Source organism: Scyliorhinus torazame, chromosome 12 (assembly GCF_047496885.1).
Source record: "Scyliorhinus torazame isolate Kashiwa2021f chromosome 12, sScyTor2.1, whole genome shotgun sequence".
In the NCBI taxonomy this organism is placed as follows: domain Eukaryota; kingdom Metazoa; phylum Chordata; class Chondrichthyes; order Carcharhiniformes; family Scyliorhinidae; genus Scyliorhinus; species Scyliorhinus torazame.
The window spans coordinates 193569747-193586388 of NC_092718.1; the positions used below are offsets into that span (position 1 = coordinate 193569747).

The 16642-nt window shown below is 44.2% G+C and overlaps 1 protein-coding gene across 2 annotated transcripts in view; it reads right to left on the bottom strand.

The window, feature by feature from the left end:
* Window positions 1-16642, bottom strand: part of acaca (acetyl-CoA carboxylase alpha) — a 363222-nt gene that overhangs the window by 303182 nt on the left and 43398 nt on the right. For both annotated transcript variants that reach the window (XM_072469570.1, XM_072469569.1), the window contains exons 10-15: window positions 12677-12886; window positions 9224-9394; window positions 8883-9044; window positions 7304-7467; window positions 2971-3121; window positions 1067-1170 (exon numbers count right to left, since the gene is read on the bottom strand). In XM_072469570.1, coding sequence (XP_072325671.1) covers window positions 1067-1170; window positions 2971-3121; window positions 7304-7467; window positions 8883-9044; window positions 9224-9394; window positions 12677-12886 — 962 coding nt within the window. The remainder of the gene's footprint in view (window positions 1-1066; window positions 1171-2970; window positions 3122-7303; window positions 7468-8882; window positions 9045-9223; window positions 9395-12676; window positions 12887-16642) is intronic.

Below are 16642 nucleotides of genomic sequence, written 5' to 3' on the forward strand. Positions count from 1 at the left end.
AATTGGAAAACAAAAAGACTCATTACCCAATTAGGTGACGCTCGACTGTCAACCAAACAGCCTTTTCTTTCGCACTTTCAAAATATTTCTGTATCTGGCAAAGAGAAATGTTCAAAAAAACTTCTTTTTTATAAATGTCCCTGTAATTATTCTCCAGGATTGCACACAGCATTGTCCTGGAGATTGATCTTCAATTCCTGGATACTGGAGGCAAATCCTGGTTGCTTGGCAGTGACACAAGGTTAAGGCACCACCCACCAGCCCAGTGAAAGATGCGGATAGTGACTCAACCAGTCAGAACGGTTACATTACGGAACAGGCAGTAGGTGAGGTAGCAGGAGTAGCCAGTCAGACCAGTTAGTGTTTCAGATGTGGACCCTTCACACTACTTTTGACTAAAAAGGATTAAACCAAAAATGTCACCACCTCGGTTTCCTTTACAGGTGCCTATTGATCTGTTGAATAGCTCCAGAATTTCTGTCACATCTCAACTTGATGGAAATTGAAATATGCCATTTTACTTTCACCATCTCATTTTTTGGTCACCTCTTTGACTTTGTTGATGTTGCGAAATGGGAGAACAGCTAGGAGTGGTGCCTGAAGACATGGTCCGTCTTAGTTGTCATGCTTTCTGGGTTTAAATGCTTGCTGACATTGCTGCCCACGTCAACGCAAATAGGTTGCTGGGTATGATATTGGAGGACTTCTTATATCTGTGGAATTGTATCCAGCAGAAGTAAATGTCTTCCCCCACCTCAAAAAAAAGAAGAGCAGGTTATAACAATCCTTTGTGTAGCATTTATTTTTGGAATTTTTCCAAAAGATACAGCAAGATACAACTCTTCGAAAGCTTCTTCAAATTTGATACATTAGTCAATTGGATTGCTGTGAAAACAGCAAGAGCAGGAATAGTAGGAATAAAAATCAGCGCTGAAGTGGCCCAGTAACAATGTACACTTGTGAGATGTCAACATCTTGCTCTCACACAAAATTCCTGAACGCAGATATTAAAAAAAAATCAAAGTTCAGATAAGATTGTTAAAAGTTCAAGGTCAATACAATTTACCTTTCTAGTGAGTGAAGGAAATTAGAGACACTGTTTCGAAAGGATTTATCTGCAACATGCAAAGCTCCACAGACAATTCCCAGCATGGTGTCCGGCCTCTCAGCCTAAAAGGGGACAAAGTGACATTTCAGCAACTGCACAGGCAGACAAGTGAGAAAGTGCTGTCCAATCCTAATTACGGCTATGATATCATCATCATTTTAAAGAGCTGCTCCCATAGCTTAGCAGGTTAAGTGCGCTGTCCAGTGTGCAATGATCTGTAGAGACCAATATTTGATCTCCAATCTGTTCCATTTGTTTTGAGTTTGTTGACTGCAGCCAAAAGGGATATTGCTGTCGGTCTCTGTGCCCCAAATAAAAAGTTCATTTACGGATCATTTCGCTGATCGATACCCATGGATTCCTGTCAGAAAAAGTGCGAGAGCAGTGGTTAGCACTTCTGCCTCATTGCACCAAGGTCTCAGGTTCGATCCCGGCCTTGGGTCACTGTCTGTGTGGAGTTTGCGCATTCTCCCAGTACCTGCGTGGGTTTCATCCCCACAACCCAAAAATGTGCAGGGTAGCTGGTTGGCCACGCTAAATTGCCCCTTAATTGGAAAGAATGAATTGGGTACTCTAAATTTTAATTTTTTTTTTTTAAAAGAAAGAGTGCGAGAGTGTGTAGACATGGGTAGGAACCAAGATCAAGCTTGGCAGTGTTGTCTAACATTTGAAGAATGGTTTTTCAGCACAGCACTGAAATTAATAATAATAATCTTTGTCACAAGTAGGCTTACATTAACACTGCAATGAAGTTGCTGTGAAAAGCCCCTAGTCACCGCATTCCGGCACCTGTTCTGGTACACAGGAGGGAGAATTCAGAATGTCCAAATTACCTAACAGCACGTCTTTTGGGACTTGTGGGAGGAAACCGGAGCACCCGGAAGAAACCGACGCACACACAGGGAGAATGTGCAGACTCCGCGCAGACAGTGACCCGATCCGAGAATCGAACCTGGGACCTTGGTGCAGTGAAGCAACACTGCTAACCACTGTGGTATCGTGCCTGCCTGCCCCCTGCGCCCCCCCCTCCCCCGGTACAATGGGTGGCAATTTCACTGCTGCAAATCTACGATTTTGCTTGATGGGAATAGCAAGCACGGACAAAGCAATTTTCTCAATGATGCCAACACAGGCAGCAAAATCTAATTGTCCAGAAACATGGTGGTCAGGAGGAAGAGGAAGAGGGAGGGGAGGGGAAGGGGCCTGCACCTCATTTCATTTTCATCAGGGCAGATAAAAACAAATAGCAGCCGCCATCGCTGTTGGCTTGTATCCAATTACCTACTCAAGCATCAGTAGGCTATGAATAGCCATGTTACTGCATAAAATGGGATGGGGCAGAATGGGAGAGTGAATGTCCCAGCACTATTTTTTCATCACATCATTGAATTGGATGTCAGCCGGATCTACTTACTCTAGGGAAGGCCAGAAATATGGAGGAGACTGGAAATCTGGCCCAGTCACTTGTGACCAGTTCTTCCAAAAGGCTCATTTACGTAACCCATAAACAGTCTCGGTAAACTACTGCATGAAACGGGAGGCATACTCCTACTGACAATCTCCTATGTTATTCAAACATTTAAATTTCAGGATTTGTAAATCTTAATCCTAATGCAGCTTAATCCTAAAGGAGCTTTCCCGCAGCAGAAACAAAAGGTTACTCATGATATACCATGGACAACTTACCTCTCAATTCACTAGGTATAAAGGAAAATCAGGCAGAGTAAAACAGCGAGTGAACAATGGCCCCACTCCTCCACCACCTATTTTGTGCACCTGCTAAAATTGAATTTGACCCCCAGACTTCATTGCTTTCTGTTGGAATATGTAAACAAGTCCTCCAATGCGCCGAGTTGGAATACCTGGACTTTCTCCGCAATGAGCCGATCCAGCCAGCCAGTATCAATGCTGTTCTGCTGGAAGCTTTCAGTTTCCAGTAACCTGATGAGGTATTCCACAGTTGTTCTGAAATCACCACGGATTGATAGTTCCTTCAATGCCACCACCATGTTCCTGCAGAATCAGAAGAAATAGAAGTTTTTTTTAAAGTTCCCACCAGAGAACAAAACACCATCATGGATTAAAATGAAGCTATTTGGGGGGGCTGCGTCTAACTTGGTAGTGGCTACAGAATTAAGTCAAAGAACTCAATAGAAAAACAGACGCACTCTCAGAATTCATATCCAGCTAAACCTAAATGCATATGTTGTGAGAGCTCTATTCTGTCATCTCTAGACTGTTGACTTCAGACATCAGCCAAGCCATGTAATCCATACAGCAGTCATTCAGACCATAAACCCCAATTATTTACATTGGTACTCTCAAAATCAGACAGGCGGTCTGAAAGTTTCATAGAGTATATGATGTCAAGTAGCTGCTGCTAGAACTATAATAAAATAACTTTGTGTGTGGAAGCAAATTACAAAATAAGCCTTTATATGGAGATTGCTTTTATAAAACTTGCAACTGTTGTTATCAGAAGTGTTATCTGAAATATTACTTTATATTATCACTAGCTGGACACATCTACTGAACTTCTTGAAAAAGATACTCTTTAAAAATAACTTTAGAGTGCCCAATTATTTTTTTCCCAATTAAGGGCAATTTAGTGTGGCCAATTCACCTACCTGCACATCTTTTTGGGTTGTGGGGGTGAGACCCACACAGATACAAGGAAAATGTACAAACTCCACACGGACAGTGACCCAGGGTCGGGGTCGAACCCGGGTCTTCGGCGCCGTGAGGCAGCAGTGCTAACCACTGCACCACCTTGCTAACCACTGCGCAATTCCGAAAAGGGCACTTTTTACGACGCAAGTGACACTGGCTACAGCAGCCACTATATTGAATGTGCAGAGGACACAGGCAACTTTTATGGAGACACGGACTATAAAGCTCAGGTCATGTGACCTAGCTCTTGGATTAAAAAAACACTGAATTTTGATAGTCAAAGAGAGATTGCCGCAGGGGTAGCAATCTTACCCCATCACTTTTTTTCCTGAAACCTCTCTCGTCAAAGTTGAGCTATTTGAAAATCTCACGAGACAACCTCACTGCTGGAAACTGAGAGTTCTTAGGAAATTCCAAATCAACTAACCACAACTGCAGACTGACTGCTCCACGGTGGAAAGGGACCCTTCAGCTGTAAACAAACCTCTGGACAATTGGGGAATACTTTTTCTCTGACTTTATTTGGTTACTTAGTCAAGCTGCTCTGCAGAGTTTTACCTCCATGTGCACGCTTGGGGGGTGGTGGGGAGGTTAGAGATTGTGTACATGTTGTTTTCTCATTTGAGAGTAGTTGGACACATTGTTACATTTTTACCGTTTTTTGTTAACAATCTCTGCAACTTCATCTGCATGAGTTTTAGCAGTAAACTAACTGTTTATTTTGTGATGAACACAAGAAATTGGTATATATACACTTGATTTTTTTTGCCTGTTGCAGTAATTTTTTAAAAGCCTAAGTTCAGGTGTATATTTCTGTTGCAGTAATATTAAAGATTCTATGTTGAGGGATCCTGACTCTGACTGCAAACGGTAGAAATTAAGATGTCGTAAAAGTGAGATCATCATCCATTCCAAACATGTCTGTTTACAAAGAGAGATCGAATGGACTTTAGTTTATAGGAAGACAGCTCCCAGGAAAGTAAATAATTTCAGACAGTATTTAGACTTGGGTAAGCAGGCAAGGGGATCCAAGTGGGAAAAAGATGATCGAAGTAATGGACAGGCAGCTTAGCTCTAGGCTCCCAAAGACACCAGAACTTCCAGGCTGTTTACTGAAAGTATCTCTCTCTCTCCAAGCAATATTTACAAGAAATCTCAGAAGCGTACAGGGTATCACGGTGTTTGCCAACTTTATTTATAAGTGGCTTTTGACCGGTGGTGGGCTTTGTTTAATTGAAGATAAAGAAGGTATCAGTTCGAAGTTAGTGTTTCCTTTTTTTAAAAACTAATTGCTTAACTGTTAATTGTAAGCTATTTTCTGTGATGTTAATGTAGTCTAATTCTGTATTAGTAATAAAGTTTGTTTTAATGTACCCATATACTATTGGTCTGTGGAATCACTCCTGGAGCAAAGTACCTTTTCCTCAGTTTTACAAATTTAACAAAGTGTTTGGGGTTCTTGTCCGGTATCCTAACAAATGTTGAGGTCTGGTCCAGGATCTGAACAATTTGTTAACTTAAATAATCTAGCTGGCTCATTACTTGCAAGGAACTACACATAATTAAATATTTATACTGAATTGGCACTATCACCTCCTTGTAAAATTCAAGATTTGTTATAACCAACTTGGGAGTGGGACAAGGGAGGACTTAGCTCAGCCCTGTTGACTTAGTCTTAAAGCTAAATATGCTTCCTTTTTCAAACATCTCGCTCTCACCCTATCTTACACGCTCGCTCTTATTTAAATGGCAACTTATATGACTCAAGTCGGGGTATTACTTTCAACCATATTCTGGGAATTTGGGTGCATAATCTCTGCATTACCAATGAAATGCCACATTGTCAGAGGTACCATCTGTCAGATGGCATGTTAAACCTGCAAGATATCTACTTAAATGAATGCAATGATTGTGTGACACTCTTTGAAAAGCAGGTGGTTTCCTTGTATCCTGGTCCCTAAACCAATGGCAAACAGATTCTCATATCTCGGGGTGGCATGGTGATGCAGTGGTTAGCACTGCTGTCTACGCCGCCAAAGACCCAGGTTCGATCCCTGCCCCGGGTCACTGTGTGTGGAGTTTGCACATTCACCCAGTGTCTGCGTGGATTTCACTCCCACAACCCAAAGATCTGCAGGTTAGGTGGACTGGCCACGCTAAATTGCTGCTTAATTGGAAAAAACATGATTGGGTATTCTAAATTTTTTTTTTAATGATTCTCATATCTCAGTTGTAGAAATTTGCTAGCAACAAAATTTACCTACACAACATCAATTTGAAAACAAAAAAGAATTAATTTGGTAGCCTATACACATAACAAGGTACTATATAAACAGTTTTTTAATACTCTTTTTGGTTGGCTTGCAAATGTTTAACATAAAATTTTTTAAAAGAGATTCAGAAGTAATTGGAAACATGTTAAGCAATGGAGCACCTAAGCTCCAAACCATAGAGCATGCAACTGTTCAAAACCATAGAGCAGGCAATTTTGGGCTCCCATGGTGTTTGTTTCCCAAACTGCACATCTCCCAGCTGGGATGTGGTGGGCAAGAGTTTGCAGAGAAAAGGGCAGAAAAATCAGGGGCGAAATTCTCCCGAAACGGCGCGATGTCCGCTGACTGGCGCCCAAAACGGCGCCAATCAGACGGGCATCGCGCCGCCCCAAAGGTGCGGAATGCTCCGCATCTTTGGGGGCCGAGCCCCAACATTGAGGGGCTAGGCCGACGCCGGAGGAATTTCCGCCCCGCCAGCTGGCGGAAACGGCCTTTGTTGCCCCGCCAGCTGGCGCGGAAATGACATCTCGGGGCGGCGCATGCACGGGAGCGTCAGCGGCCGTTACAGTTTCCCACGCATGTGCAGTGGAGGGAGTCTCTTCCGCCTCCGCCATGGTGGAGACCGTGGCGGAGGCGGAAGGGAAAGAGTGCCCCCCACGGCACAGGCCCGCCCGTGGATCGGTGGGCCCCGATTGCGGGCCAGGCCCCGCACCCCCCTCAGGACCCCGGAGCCCGCCCATGCCGCCTTGTCCCGCTGGTAAGGTAGGTGATTTAATTTACGCCGGCGGGACAGGCAATTTATCGGCGGGACTTCGGCCCATCCGGGCCGGAGAATCGAGCGGGGGGGCCCGCCAACCGGCGCGGCGAGATTCCCGCCCCCGCCGAATATCCTGTGCCGGAGACTTCGGCAACCAGCGGGGGCAGGATTCACGCCAGCCCCCGGCGATTCTACGACCCGACGGGGGGTCGGAGAATGTCGCCCCCGTTTATGGCCGTTCAATTATGGCAGCCATGTACTCCCCGTTATCAATGGGGCTTTAGTAGAGGTCAGGGAGCGGATTGCCCACTTACTGACCCTCTCAGAAACAGAAAAGGTGAATCCAGACTGGCTGAAGAATGGAAATGATCAAGAGAAAAAAAAAGCACATTTCTTAAAGATTGGACAAGGCCTCGGAGGAGAAGGCGACTGTCAGAGACAATTTTGTACATTGACAAAGGTTTTAGTGAAAAAATGGTCAAGCAAAATACTAACGAGATGGCCTCTTCTCTGTTTTCCCCCCAGGAGAAGCAGTGTCCAAACTGAGAGTCCGCAAACTCATGTAGGCCTCCCGCTGCTGCCACACTGAAGTAGCCCCAGACGTTTTTACTGCTGCGGAAGTTCAGCTCCTGCACAGTACCAGAGCTCGGTTTGAATCCCTGTCAGACAGAGTAAAAGAACTGAAAATGAGAGTCATTCAAGCCGCAGTGGGGTACAAACACATTACTCTCTGGTTTCCCGCATCGGACTCTGCATCTATACATTACATGACTTAACAAAATCAACTCTAATAACTTTTTTTTAAAAATAACTGTTCAAGCATTTTTGAAGCCATCAGTATTATTCAACATTCATGAGCCCGATATTAATGTAGGCACTCTTGTCTTGGAGCAAAGTACGCCAGAGTTTAATGAAATATTATATAGTGACGCAAAACATTTGCAGTGTTCAGCAATCTGCACAATTACAATTGGAAAATGGGCATGTGTACATTACTGTCTACCTTGTCCCGGTTTAAAAAAGGAAAAATTACAGAGCAGTGGCAACATACATTCATATCTCAGTCTGGTCACAGCAATGAAGGGGAAAATGCAAATGAAAAAGACAATGGGCGGGACTCTCCCCTACCCGGGGGGTCCCAGCGGGATGGAGTGGGGTGAACCATTCCGGCATCGGGCCGCCCCAAAAGTGCAGATTTCTCCGCACCTTTAGGGGCTAGCCCCGCGCCGGAGTGGTTGGCACGCCGCCAGCCGGCGGAAAGGCCTTTGGCACCACGCCAGCCGGGGCCAAAGGACTTCGCCGGGCAGCGGAAGTCCGCGCATGCGCAGGAGCGTCAGCGGCTGCTGACGTCATCCCCGCGCTTGCGCGGGGGGGGGGGGGGGGGGGGAGGGGTCTCTTCCGCGTCGGCCATGGTGAAGACTGTGGCCCATCGCGGGTCGAAGAATCGCCGGGGGGGGGGGGGGGGGGGCTCGCCGACCAGCGTGGCGCGATTCCCACCCCAGCCGAATATCCGGTGCCGGAGAATTCGGCAACCGGCAGGGGCAGGATTCACGCCAGCCCCCGGCGATTCTCCGACCCGGCAAGGGGTCGGAGAATCCCACTCAATGTCATCCTGAACAGCTGCCGTAACGGTGCACAACCCAAATAAGTCCAAAAAGTGTTGTCTGCTGTGTTAGCAATTGCAATATTGGTTTGCTTTATAACCACAACACCAAACAAAACAAATCACTTCAAGCCAGCCACCATGCGTTTCATATCTCAGACAGATCAGTAGTACAGTGTCTATCTACAGAGGAATGATAGAGAGGTGGGAAAACAAGGGAAGAGCTAAAATAGGCTGTGGATTTTAACCTAATACATTGGTCCTTATTAACACATAGACGACACTTGCTAATCAAGGGACAAATGACCTGCCATTGTTGAAAAATCTCTCGTGTGTACAATTCTGCTATTTCCATGTGAAAGTCAGGAGCCTCATTGGAAACTGCATGGGAAATAGAAGCTAAATAACAGAATTTAATGACCAATGTTGTAGCATTACAGAAAATTGCAAGATTTAACCATTTCATTTTACCTCATCTGGATTCTCGCTGGTGATACGAGCAGCTATCACATGACCACGTGGGCAAGGAGCGTTTGCTGAATTTTCAAAATTAATTGGTGAATCTCCCCATGGGGCAACTCCATACAGCATCCGAATGTCCTTGATTCTGTGTAGAGGGATTCCCATAGCAATCTGAGGGAAAATGAATGAGCAAAAAGCACATGAATCAGACAAGTAAATGTAGCACAACTTATGTTGAGAGAGACAAAGGCATTGGGAAAAAAAACGAGAGATTACAAATGTAACAGATAAATATTATGCAACAATTCAACCGAATTCCTAAAGCAATACGACTAACGCACAGAACTCACCTGCAACTGCGCAGAAGGCAAGTTCACATTCGCAACCATTTCAGTGCAGGGATGTTCCACTTGAAGCCTGGGATTTAACTCCAGGAAGTAATAGCTTCCGTCCTGACTGTACAGATACTCCACTGTGCCTGCACTTGTATAGCCCACCATTTTTGCCAGTTTCACTGCACACTGGAAAACAAAATTTCAGCAGTTAGCAGGTTAACATAGTCAGAAGAGTAAATGGTTTGCCAATAAGTGATGATGCTCAACAGGGGATAGAGTTAAAACAATTTCATACCCAGTGAACAATCTGTGATAGACTTTATGGGAATGTTTTTGTAAGCTGATAGACCAATAGGAGTTGTCAGGGTCTATAATGCAGGTTATCAGAATTGTAAGGAATTAGAGAGAAAGTGATGAACCGGGTGCACGGTAGCACAGTGGTTAACACTGTTGCTTCACAACGTCAGGGATCCGGGTTCGATTCCCGGCTGTGGTCACTGTCTGTGCGTTCTCCGTGTCTGCGTGAGTTTCTTCCGGGTGCTCTGGTTTCCTCCTACAGTCCAAAGATGTGCAGGTTAGGTGAATTGACCATGCTAAATTGACCTTAGTGTCCAAAAGGGTTAGGGGGGGTTACTGGGTTATGGGGATAGGGTGGAGGTATGGGTTTGGGTAGGGTGCTCTTTCCAAGGGCTGGTGCAGACTCCATGGGCCGAATGGCCTCCTTCTGCACTGTATATTCTATGATCTATGTGATACCAAACTGGAGTTCTACAAAGTTGCAAATTACATTGGTGAGCAAGCAAACATCAAGAGAAGTAATGAGTGTCACAGGTTTTTAATATCCTGATAAAGGAGTAAAAACAGAATAAAGTGTAATTATTAATTTTGACAAGTACGCAAGTGTTACGGAGTGAGAAAAATTCAAAATACTTTTCATATCTCTATAGCTTGCAAGTATCAGTAATGCCAAGGATACAATGCTTTTTATGATTATTCTTTCAGGGGGAATCAAAGCAACAAATATGCCCATCAAATCTGGGCAACCTGGATCCAGACTACAGTGGCACTGATGTAGTTTAACATTGTTTGTTTCTTCACTTTACATCCTTCAACTTAATACAGAATGGCCGTCAGCTGATCACAGTTAATAGTCATACATGGTGTGGGATAAATTAAACTTCCTGATCCATTTTGATACTACAGGCAAATGCATCAAATCACCTTTATTGGACATACTTTCAATTTCAGTTAAAGCGACGTAAAGGCGACCATAATATTGACAATGTGCTGGCAGTGTAATAGGCCCTGGCAGTAGATTTTAGTCTAACTCGACCATTTTTCAGGCATTTTCACATTATATTCACTGTTGTAAGCTAACGAGGTCAAGACATCATTTTGTACTAACACTGGGCTAAAGAAGTCATTTTGCATTCTGTACTTTACAATCTCTCACATGCATTAACCAAGAATTACAGTATAATCAGCAACCAGCCAGATGCAGATCATTAAATAAGTAGCGAGCCTCTTATGTATAATTGAAGAATTGTAATTAATCCGGTAGTTATTAAGGCTGGGTAATATTCCAATGTTTGAAGTTTAAAATATTAATTTGCTCCTATAAGCTTTGTCTGTGGAAAAAAAGAGTAGCCAGATACCAGTGGGTACAAATCTTTATTGCTGTCCTTGGCCATTTGAGGTAGGTATGAGGAGAATGAATTAAGGTTTGGATAAATTCAGATAAATGAATGATCATGAACTGTCTCATTGTTCTGCTCCATGGAGCATTGTATGTAAATGGGTAAATCCAATGAAATTAACCCAGTAACAACAAATGACCAAAAGGCCTGAGTCGAGATGGGGTAATGCTAACTCAAGGGCTAAAAGTGGGTTGAGAACCATCTTGTTACTTGCAAGTTTGACTATAGACACGGAGGTACCGAATGCTCCCTGGGACAGGATTTTAGAAGTTGTGCAAGTCGTTGTGTATAAGTATACCTTTATCCTTTTTAAAATTCACTATCCAGAGCTCTGCTTTTGCCTTAAAGTCTTGCCAGTACCAAAGTGAATCCACTGAGTTACGGAGGGGATGGTCAGATAACATAAATCTCTGTCAAAGTTAACAGCAGAAGCAGAAAGTCAGTATTGGCAGTGTTGGGAGTGTTCGCATCAGTCAAAAAGGTTGTGGATTCAAGTCCCATTCCAGAGACCCAAACTCAAAATCCAAAATGACACCCCAGTGCACTACTGAGGGAATGCTGCACCGTCAGATGTGCCGTCTTCCAGATGTGATGGTAAACCGAGGCCTCATCTGCCCTCTCAGGAGAACAGTAAAGATTCCATGGCACGGCTAATTCAATTCCTACATTGCAACAGTGATTGCATTCAAAAGTACCGATTGGCTCTAAAGCACTTGGAGGTGTTCCGAGGTCATGAAAGTAGCTATATGTGCTTTTGATTATTTATGTAACGTTTCTCCCTGTCCAAGAGTATTAGAAGTCACTTTATTCACTGCATGTAAAAAAAAACTACACTGAATGGAAAGTCACACCAGCAACTATCATTTTAAATACTCGAACAAGTGTAACAACAATTATGGATAACATGACCAACCTTTTATTTTTACCCAACTAAATTTGGGGTATTTTGCAAATATTTCTGCTCAGAACAGTGAACACCGATCGAGGGAGGGAATTTGCAAGGCATCAGTGCTGGCATAAATATAGGTCTAGAAACAGCAGGTTCAAAAATGGTTGGTATATTAATTTTATATTCACATAGCCATTAAAATGATGCAGTCCAATACATACCATGACCTCAAAGGTCCACCCCCTACAAACCAGCCAGCAGTGTCAAGACCACACTCAGCATGGTCACCCAGTACTAATACTACTGTCGTTTGAAGTCAATGGGAAAGCATCTCAGCAGCATGGAACTACCCGGCACAAGTGCCATTTCAGGTGCATCTTCAGCATTTGCCCATTCCACGCACCTGCAAACACAGCCACCCATATGCCCATGGAAGGAGTCATCCAAGCCCTCAATCCTGCGCACAGTTTTAATTAGCCCTCTGAACATGGCAGCCAAACCAGAAAGTAAAAGTTCTCATTCAGGCTTCAAGTCACTTGCCTGGCCTTGACATCACCAGAGGACCCGCCGGTCCACATTGAGGCCAGTATGGCCCATTCACTCAGCGCACTAGCCTCCATTACTATGCTGGTCCCCATCTCGGGAAGCTGCTGCACATAGCCCATCATTTGCCCTGTAAGGGGCATTCAGGACTTCTGCTCCTTGCAAGGCTTGTTGGAAACTTCCAGAGATTGCAGAAAACCAACTTTAGCATTCCAGAAAATTCAGAGACAAGGGCTTTAAAAGCCGCTCAGCATGATATTATGCAGTTGCATATTCCTTTGAAAGTCAAATAATTCCTACAGATACCTCAATGGTACAGCAAAGATCTCCTGTGCTCACCTTCTCCATGTTTTCAAACACTATTGATGTAGCAATTGTCGCCGGGGCTTCCTCAATAATCTTTTGATGCCGACGCTGAACTGAGCAATCACGGCCAAATAGGGAAATTGCATTGCCGTAGTGATCAGCGAGAATTTGGACTTCGAGATGGCGCGCATGTTTGGCGAGCCTCATCACAAAAATTGGAGAACCAGGGACCTCTGTTTGTACCTGAAATAAAGAGGGAAGTGTCAATCTTCTCCTGAACACAACACCTCCAGAAGGACAAGAACTGGAATCATTGCTCAAATAATTTTAGATCAAAACTGAAATTTGATATTGTCCTTTTCATTTTGAAGCTAAACCTTTCGTTGAGCTGTGCAACAAATGCATACCTGAAGGGTATGAACAAAATGACAGATTCACATCCACCATCTCCGATACCAAATCTCAGTCAGACCATCAGAAGAAACCATGCCTGAAGCAATTCCATGCATTTCCCAATTACTATTTTTTTTTTTTACAAAGATGAAATTGCTCCTCGGATAAGTAAATGGAGAGAGTAAAAAAAAAAAAAGGATGATTGCTTAATAAAAATAATAAAATTGTGGGGGCAGGGGTCGTCATTGGATCAACTGTTCACTATGTCATATCATTAATATCTGTGCATGGTAATGGAGATGCAGAAGAGATTCAGTCCTGGGCCATCCTCAAGGTTCTTCCAAACAGCTGAATTAGATGTGGCATCAGGAGACCAGTGTGTAGGTCGCCCTTCCATTTTCAGCCACAGCTGGTGTATGGTCCAGGGAGACACTCAAGAGAAAGTTATTTCTGTATGAGAGGGAAGCGGTGACTGTAAGCTTCTATGGATGGATCAACGTGATGGACCTCCCTTTTCTATATTTATCTTTGTGGAGGGGAATTAAAATACAAGGAATTTACACTCTAGCAACTGTTTGTTAAAAAAAAAAACAGCTTAACAGCTTTAATCAAAATAACACAAGAAATTATATTGCACAAGGTAACAGATTGATGAACACAGCTCCAAGGCTGAAAGTTGGTTAAGAATTGTGCTGTTTCCATGTTCAACCAGGCCTAATGACACCTATGACAGGCAGCATTATAGTTCAGGAATGAAAACACCATGGACTAAAACTAATCTTCAGATATTTTCAGAATCTTCATTGACGGTTTTTGCCCCTCCTCTCTTCCAGCCCACAGAGAAGAAGTCACCTGAAGGTAAACTAGTTTCATCCCTTCTGGCAATGTGCTAATTAATCTGCATGGTTTTCATTGCACTATTCTGGTGCAGGAAATGAGGTATATAGGGTGACTTAATTAGACCGGATGGGAAATTTTGGTCTCCCAGCGGCAGGTTGAGATGAAGAAAGTCAGTGTCGTGACAAGCATTTCATCGGCCCGTGGCAGGTTCCTACTTACAATAATTTTGTATGCTATGAATATTCATTAGTGCAAAGCTTCTGTAATTATATTCTACCTGAGGACAGTCAGTCAAGGTAAGAAAATGAGGAGCCTAAAAGACAGTGCCAACACTGTTCAAACGTGTGTCTACATCAGGGTGCTGGCTGGCAGAGTCCTTTCAGGGCTTTGAGTTCACCGACAACATTGCTGAGATTGTTCTCAGATAATATCCTTTACAAAGCGTCGGAGGGAGGACCAGCTGAGCCTACAAGTTCAGCCACATCCCACAAGAGTGGAGAGTACAACACAGGACACCGTTGAACAATAAAGTGTGAACATAGAACATAGAAAATACAGCACAGAACAGGCCCTTCGGCCCACGATGTTGTGCCGAACCTTTGTCCTAGATTAATCATAGATTATCATTGAATTTACAGTGCAGAAGGAGGCCATTCGGCCCTTTGAGTCTGCACCAGCTCTTGGAAAGAGCACCCTACCCAAACTCAACACCTCCACCCAACACCAAGGGCAATTTGGACATTAAGGGCAATTTATCATTGGCCAATTCACCTAACCCGCACATCTTTGGACTGTGGGAGGAAACCGGAGCACCCGGAGGAAACCCACGCAGACACGGGGAGGACGTGCAGACTCCGCACAGACAATGACCCAAGCCGGAATCGAACCTGGGACCATGGATCTGTGAAGCAATTGTGCTATCCACAATGCTACCGTGCTGCCCTGAAGAACAAATAAATCTACACTATATCATTTTCCCGTAATCCATGTACCTATCCAACAGCTGCTTGAAGGTCCCTAATGTTTCCGACTCAACTACTTCCATAGGCAGTGCATTCCATGCCCCCACTACTCTCTGGGTAAAGAACCTACCTCTGATATCCCTCCTATATCTTCCACCTTTCACCTTAAATTTATGTCCCCTTGTAATAGTGTGTTCCACCTGGGGAAAAAGTCTCTGACTGTCTACTCTATCTATTCCCCTGATCATCTTATAAATCTCTATCAAGTCGCCCCTCATCCTTCTCCGCTCTAATGAGAAAAGGCCTAGCACCCTCAACCTTTCCTTGTAAGACCTACTCTCCATTCCAGGCAACATCCTGGTAAATCTTCTTTGCACCTTTTCCAGAGCTTCCACATCCTTCCTAAAATGAGGCGACCAGAACTGTACACAGTACTCCAAATGTGGCCTTACCAAAGTTTTGTACAGCTGCATCATCACCTCACGGCTCTTAAATTCAATCCCTCTGTTAATGAACGCGAGCACACCATAGGCCTTCTTCACAGCTCTATCCACTTGAGTGGCAACTTTCAAAGATGTATGAACATAGACCCCAAGGTCTCTCTGCTCCTCCACAATGCCAAGAACTCTACCGTTAACCCTGTATTCCGCATTCATATTTGTCCTTCCAAAATGGACAACCTCACACTTTTCAGGGTTAAACTCCATCTGCCACCTCTCAGCCCAGCTCTGCATCCTATCTATGTCTCTTTGCAGCCGACAACAGCCCTCCTTACTATCCACAACTCCACCAATCTTCGTATCGTCTGCAAATTTACTGACCCACCCTTCAACTCCCTCATCCAAGTCATTAATGAAAATCACAAACAGCAGAGGACCCAGAACTGATCCCTGCGGTACACCACTGGTAACGGGGATCCAGGCTGAATATTTGCCATCCACCACCACTCTCTGACTTCTATCAGTTAGCCAGTTCGTTATCCAACTGGCCAAATTTCCCACTATCCCATGCCTCCTTACTTTGTGCAGAAGCCTACCATGGGGAACTTTATCAAATGCCTTACTAAAATCCATGTACACTACATCCACTGCTTTACCTTCATCCACATGCTTGGTCACCTCCTCAAAGAATTCAATAAGATTTGTAAGGCAAGACCTACCCCTCACAAATCCGTGCTGACTATCCCGAATCAAGCAGTGTCTTTCCAGATGCTCAGAAATCCTATCCTTCAGTACCCTTTCCATTACTTTGCCTACCACCGAAGTAAGACTAACTGGCCTGTAATTCCCAGGGTTATCCCTAGTTCCTTTTTTGAACAGGGGCACGACATTCGCCACTCTCCAATCCCCTGGTACCACCCCTGTTGACAGTGAGGACGAAAAGATAATTGCCAACGGCTCTGCAATTTCATCTCTTGCTTCCCATAGAATCCTTGGATATATCCCGTCAGGCCCGGGGGACTTGTCTATCCTCAAGTTTTTCAAAATGCCCAACACATCTTCCTTCCTAACAAGTATTTCCTCGAGCTTACCAATCTGTTTCACACAGTCCTCTCCAACAATATCGCCCCTCTCATTTGTAAATAAAGAAGAAAAGTACTCATTCAAGACCTCTCCTATCTCTTCAGACTCAATACACAATCTCCCGCTACTATCCTTGATCGGACCTACCCTCGCTCTAGTCATTCTCATATTTCTCACATATGTGTAAAAGGCCTTGGGGTTTTCCTTGATCCTACCCGCCAAAGATTGTTCATGCCCTCTCTTAGCTCTCCTAATCCCTTTCTTCAGTTCCCTCCTGGCTA